Source organism: Molothrus aeneus, chromosome 1 (assembly GCF_037042795.1).
Source record: "Molothrus aeneus isolate 106 chromosome 1, BPBGC_Maene_1.0, whole genome shotgun sequence".
Lineage (NCBI taxonomy): Eukaryota > Metazoa > Chordata > Aves > Passeriformes > Icteridae > Molothrus > Molothrus aeneus.
Window position 1 is genome coordinate 109,470,166 of NC_089646.1, and position 12,861 is coordinate 109,483,026.

General features: G+C 42.6%; 1 protein-coding gene across 1 annotated transcript in view; it reads right to left on the reverse strand.

The window, feature by feature from the left end:
- Nucleotides 1-380: 380 nt before the first annotated feature.
- GAREM1 (GRB2 associated regulator of MAPK1 subtype 1) overlaps nt 381-12,861 on the reverse strand; it is a 102,036-nt gene continuing 89,555 nt past the window's right edge. The window contains exons 5-6 of the mRNA XM_066562778.1: nt 9,262-9,428; nt 381-5,852 (exon numbers count right to left, since the gene is read on the reverse strand). Coding sequence (XP_066418875.1) covers nt 4,940-5,852; nt 9,262-9,428 — 1,080 coding nt within the window. The 3' untranslated portion in view covers nt 381-4,939. The remainder of the gene's footprint in view (nt 5,853-9,261; nt 9,429-12,861) is intronic.

Consider the following 12,861-nt stretch of genomic DNA (forward strand, 5'->3'; position numbering starts at 1 on the left):
AATGCTTTCCTCCAAAACAAAGATAATAGGGCTTGGGAAAATAATGTTTTAGGTGATGTCTACTAGAGACTGGCAAGCTGTCTGGCAACAAATTCTTTGGGGAAACACAGCTCAGTACTCTTGCTGAAGGGGAATGAGTGAAATTACAAGACAGGGAAAAGTAACACGTCTTGAGAGGTTAAATGCAAAAGCCTGATTACTCCTCTCAATTATCCCAATCTTACTTTGCGAAATTCACTATTTGAAAAGTGCTTATTTCCAAATTATACTGAGATGAGCAAGAGGATAAGTCAGTGAAATTACTAAATGAAAACCAACCCTTTTATATAATACATGCAACCCGACCAATTTAGTACAACAAAATCTGTAGGCATTTGAAGTATCATGAAAATAGTGTCTTTAATATACAGTTTATATACTTACAATACGCAGTTTAAATTTGTTCATATACATTACAGGGATATTTATTTGCACCTGGTTTAAATAACAATCTGCCTCCAGCCTTTTACACAAAAGCCCAAAACAGCACAGACTTCCACAAAACCTATGCTTCGTTTTATAACGTAAATTACTAAGCCAAAGTTTTGGGGCTTTTTCTTTTTTTTTTTTTCTTCCCCAAGTGTTACTTTTTTGACATACCCGAAGTGAATCTAAAGAGCTAAGAACAAACATATTTTTAATACAATTCAGAAGATTGTCCAAGTCAAGAGAATCATTCTGCAGATTTTCACACTGAAAATTTGGTTATTACACACAAAAATTGTGAAGTCTGAATAACTCCTGGGCTACCAGGAGCTTAAGACATAACAAAATGGAGAGTCATTTATTGCTAGGTCTCAGCAAGGGGCCTGCATTTCCCCACTGCCCTGCCATCCCTATAAATAAAAAGGACGATCCCTCTCGCTTATTAGGATTTCATTTGTACCTTCTGGTTTGCATACAGGAATGCTGCAATTTCAGAGCATCAGAAAGAGGAGCCAGGAGAGCTGGGCTAAGCTGTAGTCCTCTCACAGGGCTGGTGTTTGGCTCTTAAGTACCATGGTGTGACCCCCTGCCTGGCCTGCAGGCAGGACTTGGCTGGCCTGTGTTACAGGCAGGCAACCCACTGGGAAGCACACAAGAAGCTGGTGCCAGCACAATTTATTTTGTGGGGGACAACCAAGAAGTTGATTCAAGATGAAAAGATAAGAGAAAACAATTATTTATAGATAGGTTTGAAACATGGCGCATTTTCAGGCAGCTTTGCTGTTTACGCTGTTTCTCTTGAAGCTGTTGTTAAGGAACAAAGTTCTTTTAAGTGGCAAGTAAACCTGTTCTATTAGAAAATACACAGTAAATTCTAACCCTTGCTTCTAGCTGAAAAGAACACTTCAAAATGTATTTCCCTTCTAATTTTGGATGGACCAAATGTTTTCTGTCTAAGTTTCTAGCTGTAGGCAATTTTTACAATATGGCAAGAACAAGAATGCAAATATGCACTTTGAGTTGCTGTCAACACAGCTTTGGTTAGCCAGGCGGGCAGCAAGACAAAGAATCATCATCCTGGGCACAATGAGCACTTGAAAGAAACTAGCATTTTGCCTCAAGTTTCCTCTCCATCCCTTCCCTGCCCAATTTGGTGTCCACCTCCAGGAAAGCTTCCATGCCAGAATCCAGCTTTCACTGCTGAAGGCAGCATCAGTCCATGTGCCAACACATGACAGTTGCATAGAAAGGATGTGTTTCCTGGTGCAGGACAGAGAGACAACTCCATACAGAATGACCTGATGTGTTTTTTGCTACCAAAACCCCCAGACAAACAAAAACCCCAAGGACAACACACAGCTCAGACACCGATAACCAAGGAAGCACCACAGGCCTTACATTTATTTAATCTGAGGAAAGAAATCCAAGGTTAGGACTGGCCTATTTTAGTGGACTGCCTTGAAAATGTAAGTGATTTTAGGCCCACTCTGGCCCAATGGTTACAGCTCTCAGGCTCCGAAGACAATCAACACAACTCCCATCAACATGGCTGGACTCCACCACCGTCCAAAACCAGATTGGTTTTCCCCACTGCCGACCTCAGTGCTGTGCTTGGGACTTGCCATAGCCTGGCTACCTATTGAAAGGTAGCCCTTTCCATAACCAAGGATCCAAAGGCTGAGCCACAACACTCCACACACCCAGTTTGCTCATCACTCAGCTGATTTCACCAGAGCAGACACTTCAGTCCAGCTTGTGTACCACAACAGGCAGATCGACACCGGAGCCATATAATTCACAGAACACAAATGTTAGGAACACCTAAATCCCCAAAAACGGCTTGGAAAGTGAAGGCAATGAGTGGCTAAGGGCAAAAGAAAAAGTTAAATGCTAATACATTATGCATAAAAGTAAGTAAGAAGTGCCAAGCAGAATGAGACAACTGGAAGACCATCAATAGCAAGTCTGCAGTTAGAGGTTTTAGCTGTACTTTGGCACACAGGCTCAGCTTCTGCAATCAATGCACATTTCTAGGCCTTTCTGTGAGCCAGTTCTATTTTGGTTTATGCACATGGGATGTTAATGCAGCACTGTCATGAATGCAAATTCCACCAGTCTCTTCGCAAGAATAACCACTTCAAGCAGGTAAGCAGAGATAATAGAATTGGGATGAATCCACAGTCAAAGAAAACTATTTTCTGAGGGGTGTTAATATTCTGGGGGGTGTTAGCAATATTTAATGTTAATATTACCAAGATTGTAATATTTTCTTTTTTTTTTTTTGAGATATTTTGGGGTTTTTTACCTGGAATTAACAAGCTGAGCAAAACAATGTACCTGACATTAAAGATTTGGCCCTTTCATATTTGAACACTCATTTGACACAGTGAAGTTTAAAAGGCAGTTGTTTTGACTTGTATGTGGTCTACCAACAAGTATACACATCTGAACAGTATCTGAATTTGCTCTAGTCTTATTTGAAGCAAAAATATTTTAGAATGCTAATTAAAAAGCATTTGGAGAAAGCTATTGATCTGTTGCTTAAAGTCAATACATTACGAAAAACAGGATTATAAACTCTTGGGGGTTTTTCTATTGGGATATTTGTTGGCTCTGTAATACCCACCCACAACAACTGGGCTTTGCTTTCTAGGTGGGAACTGATGGTTTGCATTACTGGAAGACAAATGCATCTTGGCTGTGGCATGGCAACATGATATGAAATGTGTCCCAAACAACAGAAAGCTCTATTTGCTAATAAATTATTTTCAATGAGTCAATACGGTTGAGAAAACAGGCAACTCTAGCATTTTTGTCTCAGCTCTGTATTTTCTCTTGATGCTCCCAACTACATGCCTTACCAATGGAGATATTTTTTAATACATCAAAAAGGTAAGCAAGGCAGGTGATGGTGTTCTCTTGGCCAGGGCTCTGCTCAGCAGTAAGGGAAGGTGAAGTTGCTCTAGCATTCCTAGCTCTGATCACCTGAGGATCCTGGGCATGTGCACTGAGGAGGAAGGGATAACACAGACTGTTTCCTGAGGACCTCCATAAATCCAGTATATAAAGGCAGGGGGATCCTGAGGTTATTTAGACTCATTTCAGAGAGCTCTGTCAACTACAAGAAATCCACAAAGGACGATCAAAAGTTACTCCTACTCCTGGCCTTGTGAGCAGTTAAATTTGAGAGGTCTCCAGGGGCAGACTAATGCCCACTTACCATCTCTGTGCTCCCTTTTAACTGCTGCTTCTGTGTGACATCTACTGCAGTGAGTTTTTGCAGCTGGGCAACTGAATTAGCACATCCTTTGATGGTACAGCCCCTCCCACTTTGACACCCACATCCCCCTGGCACTGCAAACAAGACAGGTGAACTGAAAAGATCACAAGCATTTCCTGTGGCATGGCCCAAAAGCTCCCTCAGCCCATTCTCAGCAGCATGACATGCTCTGTTTCCAATCCCTCCCACCTTGCCAGCACTTTATTTCAAAGGCATGACACAGGAGCACTGTCACCTTCCCACACAGGTCTGACCGCAGAAAGAGGAGAGCAGACCAAGCACATTTTCAGACAATCAGAACAGCAGCAGAAGAAACACAAGGAGTTGTTACCTTTCACCACAGCACGGCTCCTGCAAGGGCTGTGCTAGCAGGCTGCTGCAGCAGGCAGGATCTGCTGAGAAAAGAGCCTGTGCACTGAATTGCTTTTCCCATGAGAAAGCTGCACGACCAGAAGTCATGCTATTTACTCCAGTCATCCGACGACAAAAGCAACTTTTGAAATCTACAGGTCATAAACTTTTAATTGGCCAGGGCAGAGTGGCTCAGTAGAAAATCCCCCTTCTCCCTCCCCTCTGGGCAACGAGCTAAGCTTGACTCTTGGTTTAAAAACATTTAACTCTTTTTTGCTCAAAGTAACATGGAAAATGCATCCACGTTACAGATAGTCAGGAAGATACTGTTAATAAAAATAATGCTGCAAGAACAGTGTATTAGTGGCACTTCACAGCAATTCTTAACATTTTCAGATGTAGTGTCAGAACCAATGCTTTTGTATATCTGCAAGTCACAGCATGTTGCCAAATATTATGTGAACAGAAATAATCCCGTAAGAAATATCTTTTTTTGCAGTTAACACAAAACTGTAAACTGGATTGGTGTGTGTCTTTCAGCATCAAATTGTTCAGCAATAAATACGACTTAGTCTTAACAGACTATGGAGCCAAAGTTCCCTTAGTGTCCTGTTTTTAGCAGCTGTTGAATGTTCAGGGATGCACAAAGGCACACCTCTGCAGATTCTCTACCTTTATTATTGACATAGAAAAAAAAGTCCATTCACCACTGAAAAATGTTCATCTGCATAGTAAGAATTTTTCTACTACTATTTACAAGAAGGATTTTTAGTGCAAAAAAACCAGGAAGTGATGTATTAGCTCAAATGTATCGAGAACAGTTTCACTAAAAACTAGCCAGCATCACATCTTGGGCCGCCAGCCATTAATGAACTGTAATATTTTCTTAACCTGCAATTTGCTTAGCTTGAAGTCTTCTGATAGGATTTCTTCTGTAAGCTGAACCAGTAAATTGCCATCAATCTTCTCTGTGACAAAAAATGATATGACATCTTCTGACAGACCGATAAACCTCAACGATTTAGAGACTTCCTCTATGGAGAGTCCAGAAAGGTCAGTGGGTGGCTGCCAGGGAGAGCCATCCCCACAAGACCTTGGTGCTAACTGGAGGTGGAGGGGAGATGAGAAGGGGTAAGACACAGAGAACGTATCCTGCATGCCCTTTTTAGCCAGATACTGATCTTCCAAGACGGCTGGAGAGCCAGCTTTTGATTCCTCCTCGGCACCATCTATTTTCAGTGGCAAGGGACACATATCTGTAACTGTCTTATCTTCGCTTGACTTCGGTGCCCGAGGAGGTAAGGCAGGACACGAATGGCTCTGCTTTGTGTTGCTGACTCCCAGAGTTTTCTCATCAGTGCAGTCTAGAGAGTAACTTGCTGACTTTGGACAGCTGGAGATGGTGTTTGTGAACTCTGTTGGAGTCAGCGGGGAGTACCCTGTTGGGAGCTCACATCCATCGAAGTCAAAAGTCAAAGGTGCTGGACAGTTTCTCTTTGGCGTACCTGGAGTCTTCTGTCTGGGGTAACTGTAGCTCCTGCTTGGATCAAGCAGGAAATCACTCCTATTCAGGCTTTCAGCAGTTCCTGAAAAATGGTTTGGCCAAGATAACCTCGAAGGCAGAGCTTCAGCTGAGGGGCTTCCCAAAGGCATTGTGCTGTCAGGCTCTTTGGATTCAGTTTTCATCATGTTACATGGGTAGCAGGAAACAGGTGTGCTCTCAGTTGGGTTGGTGTTGTCGCTCTCTGTCACATTACTTAAGGAACAAAGCAGAAAGGATGTTGTTAGTAAGAAAAAAATTGACATTTCAGTAAACTCATAAATCATCTGATAGAAGGTGACCATCACTTTCTTTCCTCCAGCAGAACTTTTCACATTTGAATTAACATGTTTGAATTAATGTATTGACAGATCCTTTACCCCTTCTACAAGCCTGACAAGATACTGATATACCCAAAAGCCCCATGTCATGTTTTTTCAAGCTCATAAAAAAGTTGATGCCTCAATTCAGTTCTGTGTCATCTCACAAATACTCAGTTTTTCACTGCTGAATTCCTGAGGGATATCACCACGGATAAGAAAGAGTCTCACATACACTAGAAAGATGTTCCAACCCAGCACTTTTCTATAGATATACCACAGATATGTCATGGTATGCAAAACTCATATGAGGGCAGGTCACCACTGCCCTAGGCCATGTGAACCAGTGCAGAGTACAGAGACACAGAGGGAGTCAATGCTCATGGCCAAAGGAAGAGTTTTAGCTGGACGGGTAAGCAGACCTGGCTGGATGTGCTGAAGAATCAGGCTTTAAGCTTACCCAGAGTAACTTGTTGGTGTGTCTGGATCTTTCAAAAGCTTTGATGTTAAACACTTGCTCTTCAAAGGCACCTAAAGAAAGTTACCCTGGATCCACTTCCAGGCAGTGAACTAAGCTCAGCCTGTCCAAGGGAACTGATGGTTTATATCCAGGTATTCTCAAGTGATGGGGATGACAACAAAAGCACACAACCTGTTATCAAAAGCAAATGTTTGCTGATTTTATGCCACCTTCTAAAAGAAAATCTGAAAGATTGTGCTGATCTTTGGAATTTTAGCCAACTAAACCAGAACACTGGAAAAACAATCAGCAGACTTATAAAATCCTTACTCAACACAACAGACAGAAACCAACAGCTGAAAAAAATTGTTTTAATGACTTGCCTCTCTCTCCTGAAAACTAACTACTCAAGTAAAAACTCAGTAGTCACCCCGTGACAGCTCAGTGAACACTGCTTGAAAATGGATCAAGCTATCAAAACGGATCAATGGAGCTATCAAAAAAACAGAACAGTTTTCAATGGATTGACACAAAATTACTTCCTTGTGTGCTTACAGTGGATCAGAGAGGCCAATCTGGACTTGCCCAGATCAAATACAAAGTGCAGATGTGTAAAAACAGTCCTAATCTACATCACTGGAAAATATCTGTCCCAACAAATGCAGTTTCCCTCTTTCTAACCATCTCTCAGTCTCCATTCTGTGCCTTCCAAACTTTTCCTCTGTTTATGTCACTCATACAAGTCTGATAGGTAAAGCAGCTGGATGTTTTCAATATGAGACATGGAGTTTTGCCCCCTCAACAGGGATACACCATCAACTAGTTATTTCTGGCTGCTTAAAGGCCAACTGGTGTATTGCACACAGTGCAAATCATTTTTCACAAACCAAGCCATCAAGCTGAGACAATAGTCAGTGAGGTGTCGTAAACAACCACCAATGCAGAGCAATTAAATTGATTGATCCTGTTTCTGTTCTCTAATTCCATACTAGAACTGGAACATATTACTGAGTTCAAAGATTAATGGAATTTCTGAAAACATTTTAACATTTTCGAAGTGCTTCCTTATTTGGCCTCCACTAAAATGAACTGCCTAGGACTCAGTGCAAAAGGATGCAAGACAAGCCTCACATACAGCTGAAGTCAGGTATCAGGCATTTTTAGAGGCAGATAAGGACAAATCATACTGACTTTCTTTCTGTTTAAAATACTGTCTGCAACCCTTCATGATCCAGAAAACAAGTTTACTGATATAAATGGCAAAGCAATCTGGTTACTCTGCACAATGGCAATTTTCTAGTAGCTTCCTCTGCAACACCAGGTAAGCTCTACCAAAATGGAGACATCTGATCTGGACCCAGCTGGAGATGAATTTCATGCAAACACTGTGAAAGTCAAGGCTTTCTTTTCATAGAATCACAGAATTATTTAGGTTGGAAAAGACCTCTAAGATCATCAATCCAACCATTAATCCAGCACTGCCAAGTCCACACTAAACCATGTCCCCAGGTGATACATCTACACTTTTTTTGAACACTTCCAGGCATAGTGACTCTAACGCTTCCCTGAGCAGCCTGTTCTAATGCTTGACAGCCCTTTCCATGAAGAAATTTTTCCTAACATCAAATCTAAACCTCCCCTGGTGCAACTTGAGGCCTTTTCTTCTCATTCTATTGCTTGTTAGTTGGGAGAAAAGACTGACCCCAATTTCACTGTAACTTTCTGCATTCCTGAGAAACTTCACTTCTGTTTTCTTAGTTTTCTCCCTAGCTTTTGGGAGGCAGATGTATTCTTAGCTACAAAGAGAGAAAGCAGCATTTGGTGGGCCCCTAAAGCTGGGAGGTCTTGTGCTCAGCCTCCCGTGGAGTAGACCTTTACAGAACTACCCAACAGGCTTTCATAAAATAAGCAAGCCTTGATTTAGAGTGATCATTGCCAGATCCACAACACTAAGCTGCAAATGTGCAGTATGACTTAGTAAGGCAATTTCAGCATAAGTTATTAGACCGACTGCATCCAGGCTGAAATTAATTCAGTGATGTTTTGGATGAATTTATAGTATCCACACAGGTAGCACTGTGTCATTGAAGGGGTACCAAAAATAATGGCAAGAAGACATCCAAGGCAAAAAGGAGGTGAGGCTTCAGAAGGTGCATATACTTTCCAAAGCAGAAGGAAAGACACTGTACCACTAAGAAAAGCTATGCAGCCACATAATTCAGAATTTACTGACAACTTTCAGCTAGCCTGGGTGGATTATCTGGATTGTGGGTTGGGTTTGTGCTGAAGTGTGTTTGACGTGGAAGCTGTCTGGCCCCCCTCTGCTACACCTCACTTAGCACTCAGTGGTGTCTGCTGGTCTTTCTGTCCTCCATCACATCCACCCCGCAGGTGTCCATACAGTTAGCACAACACATTTCTGGATTACCACACTCTTTTTGTGTCCCTGATTATCACAGCTGGCTGCACTGCATGCAGCACTGAAATCCCACCCAAAAACTAGCTTTGAGGTGGTCTGGTTTGAAGATTCAAACCTTTCAAGAAACATGGAGAACTATACATGATCTCTTAACTAGACAGCCTATGTCACCTAAGAGTGATATTACCTCTAGCAATGCATGCAGGTGTTTAATATAAACTGCTATGTCCTACCCAGTAAAATAGAGTTTCTGCTGGAGCTTTCCTTCCTTTTCAATCTTTGAAAACAACTTGACAGGTTAGCCCATTTTACTGCAAGTCTGACACCACACTGTGCCTTAGAAACAAGTGCCTTCAAAAAGAACGCTGCTAAATTATACTTTCTCAGAAAGAGCTAGCACAGCGCTCCCACAGCTCAAACACATACATGTTGTGCAGTCCTGAAGAGTAGTAGGACAGAGTGGGGCTGGGAGAGCGGGTCTGCTGTCGAGCAGGCTTCGCTGTGCGAGGAGGGATGGAAGGACTGGTGGAGGACGGCTTTGAACTCCGTGGTGGCACCGGGGGAGCGTTGAGGAGCCTGCATTCCTCTTTTACCTGCACAAAAGAAGAACATGTAAGCAAGCAGCAGGAAAATCTGGGCAACAGCCTCAACCAGATGAAGCACATCTGGTTCTGCCTTATTCTTTGAAGGGAAATAATTAAATAGGGAGGAGAAGGGAGAAATGAAGAAGTATATACATTTGCAACAGTGCGTATCTGTCAAGGAAGTCCAAAGGAACGCTTTGCCACTGGTAGAACTACCAGCAGTCTTTTTTAGGGCACATTTCAGCAGTTTGACAGCCACTCATTTAAAAAGTAGCAGCAATGAAACTATGTAAAAGAACCTTCCAGTAACACAGAAAATCAGACAGACTGTTCCTGATATTATACATTTTGTAAGGAGCAATTCATTACACCTAAACTTCATTAGTGTTGTTTACTGAGATGTAATAAACCAAGCTTATGTAATGAAAAGATCTCAATATACTTTGATGCTTCCTGACTTACTTCACCAGTGATAGTCATCCAACTCTAAGATGATTCCAAGCCTCCCTCCGTCAGGAATAGTAATTTATCTCATATTTACCAGCTTCTGGATTCAAACGAGGAGCTTCAGTCCTTCTGTAACTGCCAAAGCAGTGCAGGATAAGGTTGTCCAAAATGTACAAGTGGAAAGGTGTACACCCAGCCTACAGGTCTGCTCTGTGCAGCCAGACAACCTCACAGCTTAAAACACACAGCTGTAGCACAGATCACCTGAAATTTACTGTGGTGTGCCTGTATAGGAGCAAAATGTCAGGATCCATCCCATAAAAAATATGATGGAATTAAGGACTTAATCTCATCAGGACATATTTGAGAGAGCAACTTTATTTAGTAGGGCTAGAGGTGAGAAGGCTGCTGAGAATTCGGCTGCCAGGCAGGATTTTTAACGATTCACCACCTGCCCCTGGGCAGGAGGAGACCTCTATGTTCTCCTTGTCTGAAACAGTCTTAGATGCATCAGAAAAAGGAAATTATTTTTGTGTATGAAAGCTGAAGTTTATTTTTAAATTTTACAACAATGCAGAACTAAAAGTTATCTTAGCAGTTCTGCAACACATAATTAGCAATTAAAGTGATTTAATTTATTTAAAAACAAAATAAATGTGGAACCTTTTGCAATCCACTTCAGTGCTTTCAAAATGCAACAACATATTTAGTACTTTAGTGAAATGGAAAACTGGGGACTAGGACATTGTAGTACATTTTTTCCCTAATTCAAAACAAGTCAAAATTACAGGAAATGCCCGTCAGCATAAAACACTGAAATAAATCTTGTTCTAAGGGATCTTATTTGCTCTTTCAAGGAAAGGGGAAAAAATGAATCAATTTTATTCATGTTTGTTATTGAATTCAGGCATAAAATTCTTCAACCATTTTAATATTGTGCCCCAAGGACGCCTGAAGACTTTTTCTCCCCCCAAGTCAGAATAGGCAAAGTTAATAGTGAATGCTATTGAATATATATCCATGGGGTTAGAGGGACCATTCAGGGGAGCTCTTGGAGCACAGCAGATGGTCAAAGGCTTAAAGCTTTTCTTTCCTGGAAGACTGAGGAATTGAAAGGTGCTGGCATAACAAACTATGCCAAACTCCCTTGCTTGACCCAGATTGCAGATCAGAATGAAGCCATAAATAATACCTGTTTGCAGTCCCAATTGGTCCTTGTCACAAAACCACAATTACAGCTGCCACACACAGCCCCCAGGAAACCCAGTGGAGGAATAAAAAGGAGAAATTTTGCAGATTAAACTGTCATGAGCAAGGGGAAGCTTCAGGAAAGCCATGCTCACTAGGTCCAAGAGAATGGCAATGAAATAAATGCAGGAGATGAGTGGAACAGCCACGGTGTGACAGGACAATGACCTCGATGGCTGCTGCTCTTAGCTGGAAATACTCTTTGCCCTGGAAGCACTAAATGTCACATGGCTGTCAGATACAGATAAAACACTTACACTGCACAACCTGAAACTTCTGTTCGACATTAAGCTCTCTCATGCTCCAACCCTCCTTCCCGTGACCTAGGAATGGTGACCTGTTTCCAATGGCATGAGGTGCTATGTTGATTTTAAGGCCACTGCTCCTTTTCCCTGCTGCCAGCCCAAGCCCTGCCAGCAGCACCTGGGCCCTGGGGTGCCACTGCTGAATCAGGGCACCACAGGTGCCCATTGCAGTGACCAGCTCTGAGGCTGCCTGGATAAAACCTGCCCTGTCACCAGCTTGACTGTGAGTGTAACACAGAGCAGTTCCACACTCCTCGCCCACAGCAGCCTGAGCTTCCGGCGCACTCCATTAGGGATGTGCTTTGTATCAATCAGGAAAACAGCTTCTGATGTTATGCAAATTAGTGTTTGGGGAATGAAGAAATTACTAATTTACAGGCCTTAATTCAGAGGTTACTCCCCCCTCTTCTGCCTTCTGCCTTCATGCTACTTTGATTTTCTGAAAGGTATTTAGAAAATACACATAATGTATCACAATGCTTCATCCTGCTGGAGAGAAGAAAACCAGAACAGCTTCTGAAATACCCAGATGTCCTTTCCCATCCTGCAAACAGCTCCTGGACACACATTTTAAATTTAGTGCAAAAATACAATTGCCAGCCAACCTTTACACAGAAATGCTATGGAATATCATTCTAGAGGGAGTGATGACTAAACCAGCAGCTCCTGAGATCTACTTACTCTATAAATACCTACATGGAAACCATGCAAACATCTCCTCGGCCCCAGCCCACAGACGAATTCTGTAGGTCACTGATACTCACTCCAAAGCTGTTCCAGGAAGCCATAAAAGCAAGTATAAATTATTATAATCTATGGAAATGTAGGTTTTTAGTTTTGTTTTATTTTTAATGGGGTTACACCCCCTGCCCACCTCTAAATTCCAGCTAATATCTTTAGCAGAAGTTATTTCTCCAAAATGGCTAGAAAGATACACTGAGATTGCTGACAGCAGTCACACATTACCTCAGTAATGTAAGACACACATGACAAAATTGCACACTTTCCAAAATAACTCTAAAGGACAACATACACAGCTACCCCAAGGATTCCCCAGGTCTGAGGGTCCACACTGATGATGTGCAGGTGCTCCACAGCTCTCCCAGTGCCCACAGCTCAGCGGTAAGACCCTCACATTGCAGGCATGACCCATGCCACAAGGGCTGTGGGGACAGCCTTCCTCCCCCACCACCCACCCCCAGCACTGCAGCACTCCTCTGACCCTGTGCAGAAGCAGTTCAGCTCACACAAATCAGCAGGAAACGAATCATTTTCCAGATCCAGACCTGGCTGCCTGCCCAGGCACAGGAGTGCCAGAGCCAGCACAAAAGGGAAGCCAGGACGATGTGTCTGGGAAAGGAGGAGGAGGAGGTGGAGGAGGGTGGGACCAACCCCACTCCAGTTAACACCAGTGTAGGCTGCCAGGGAGCCTCATCTCCATA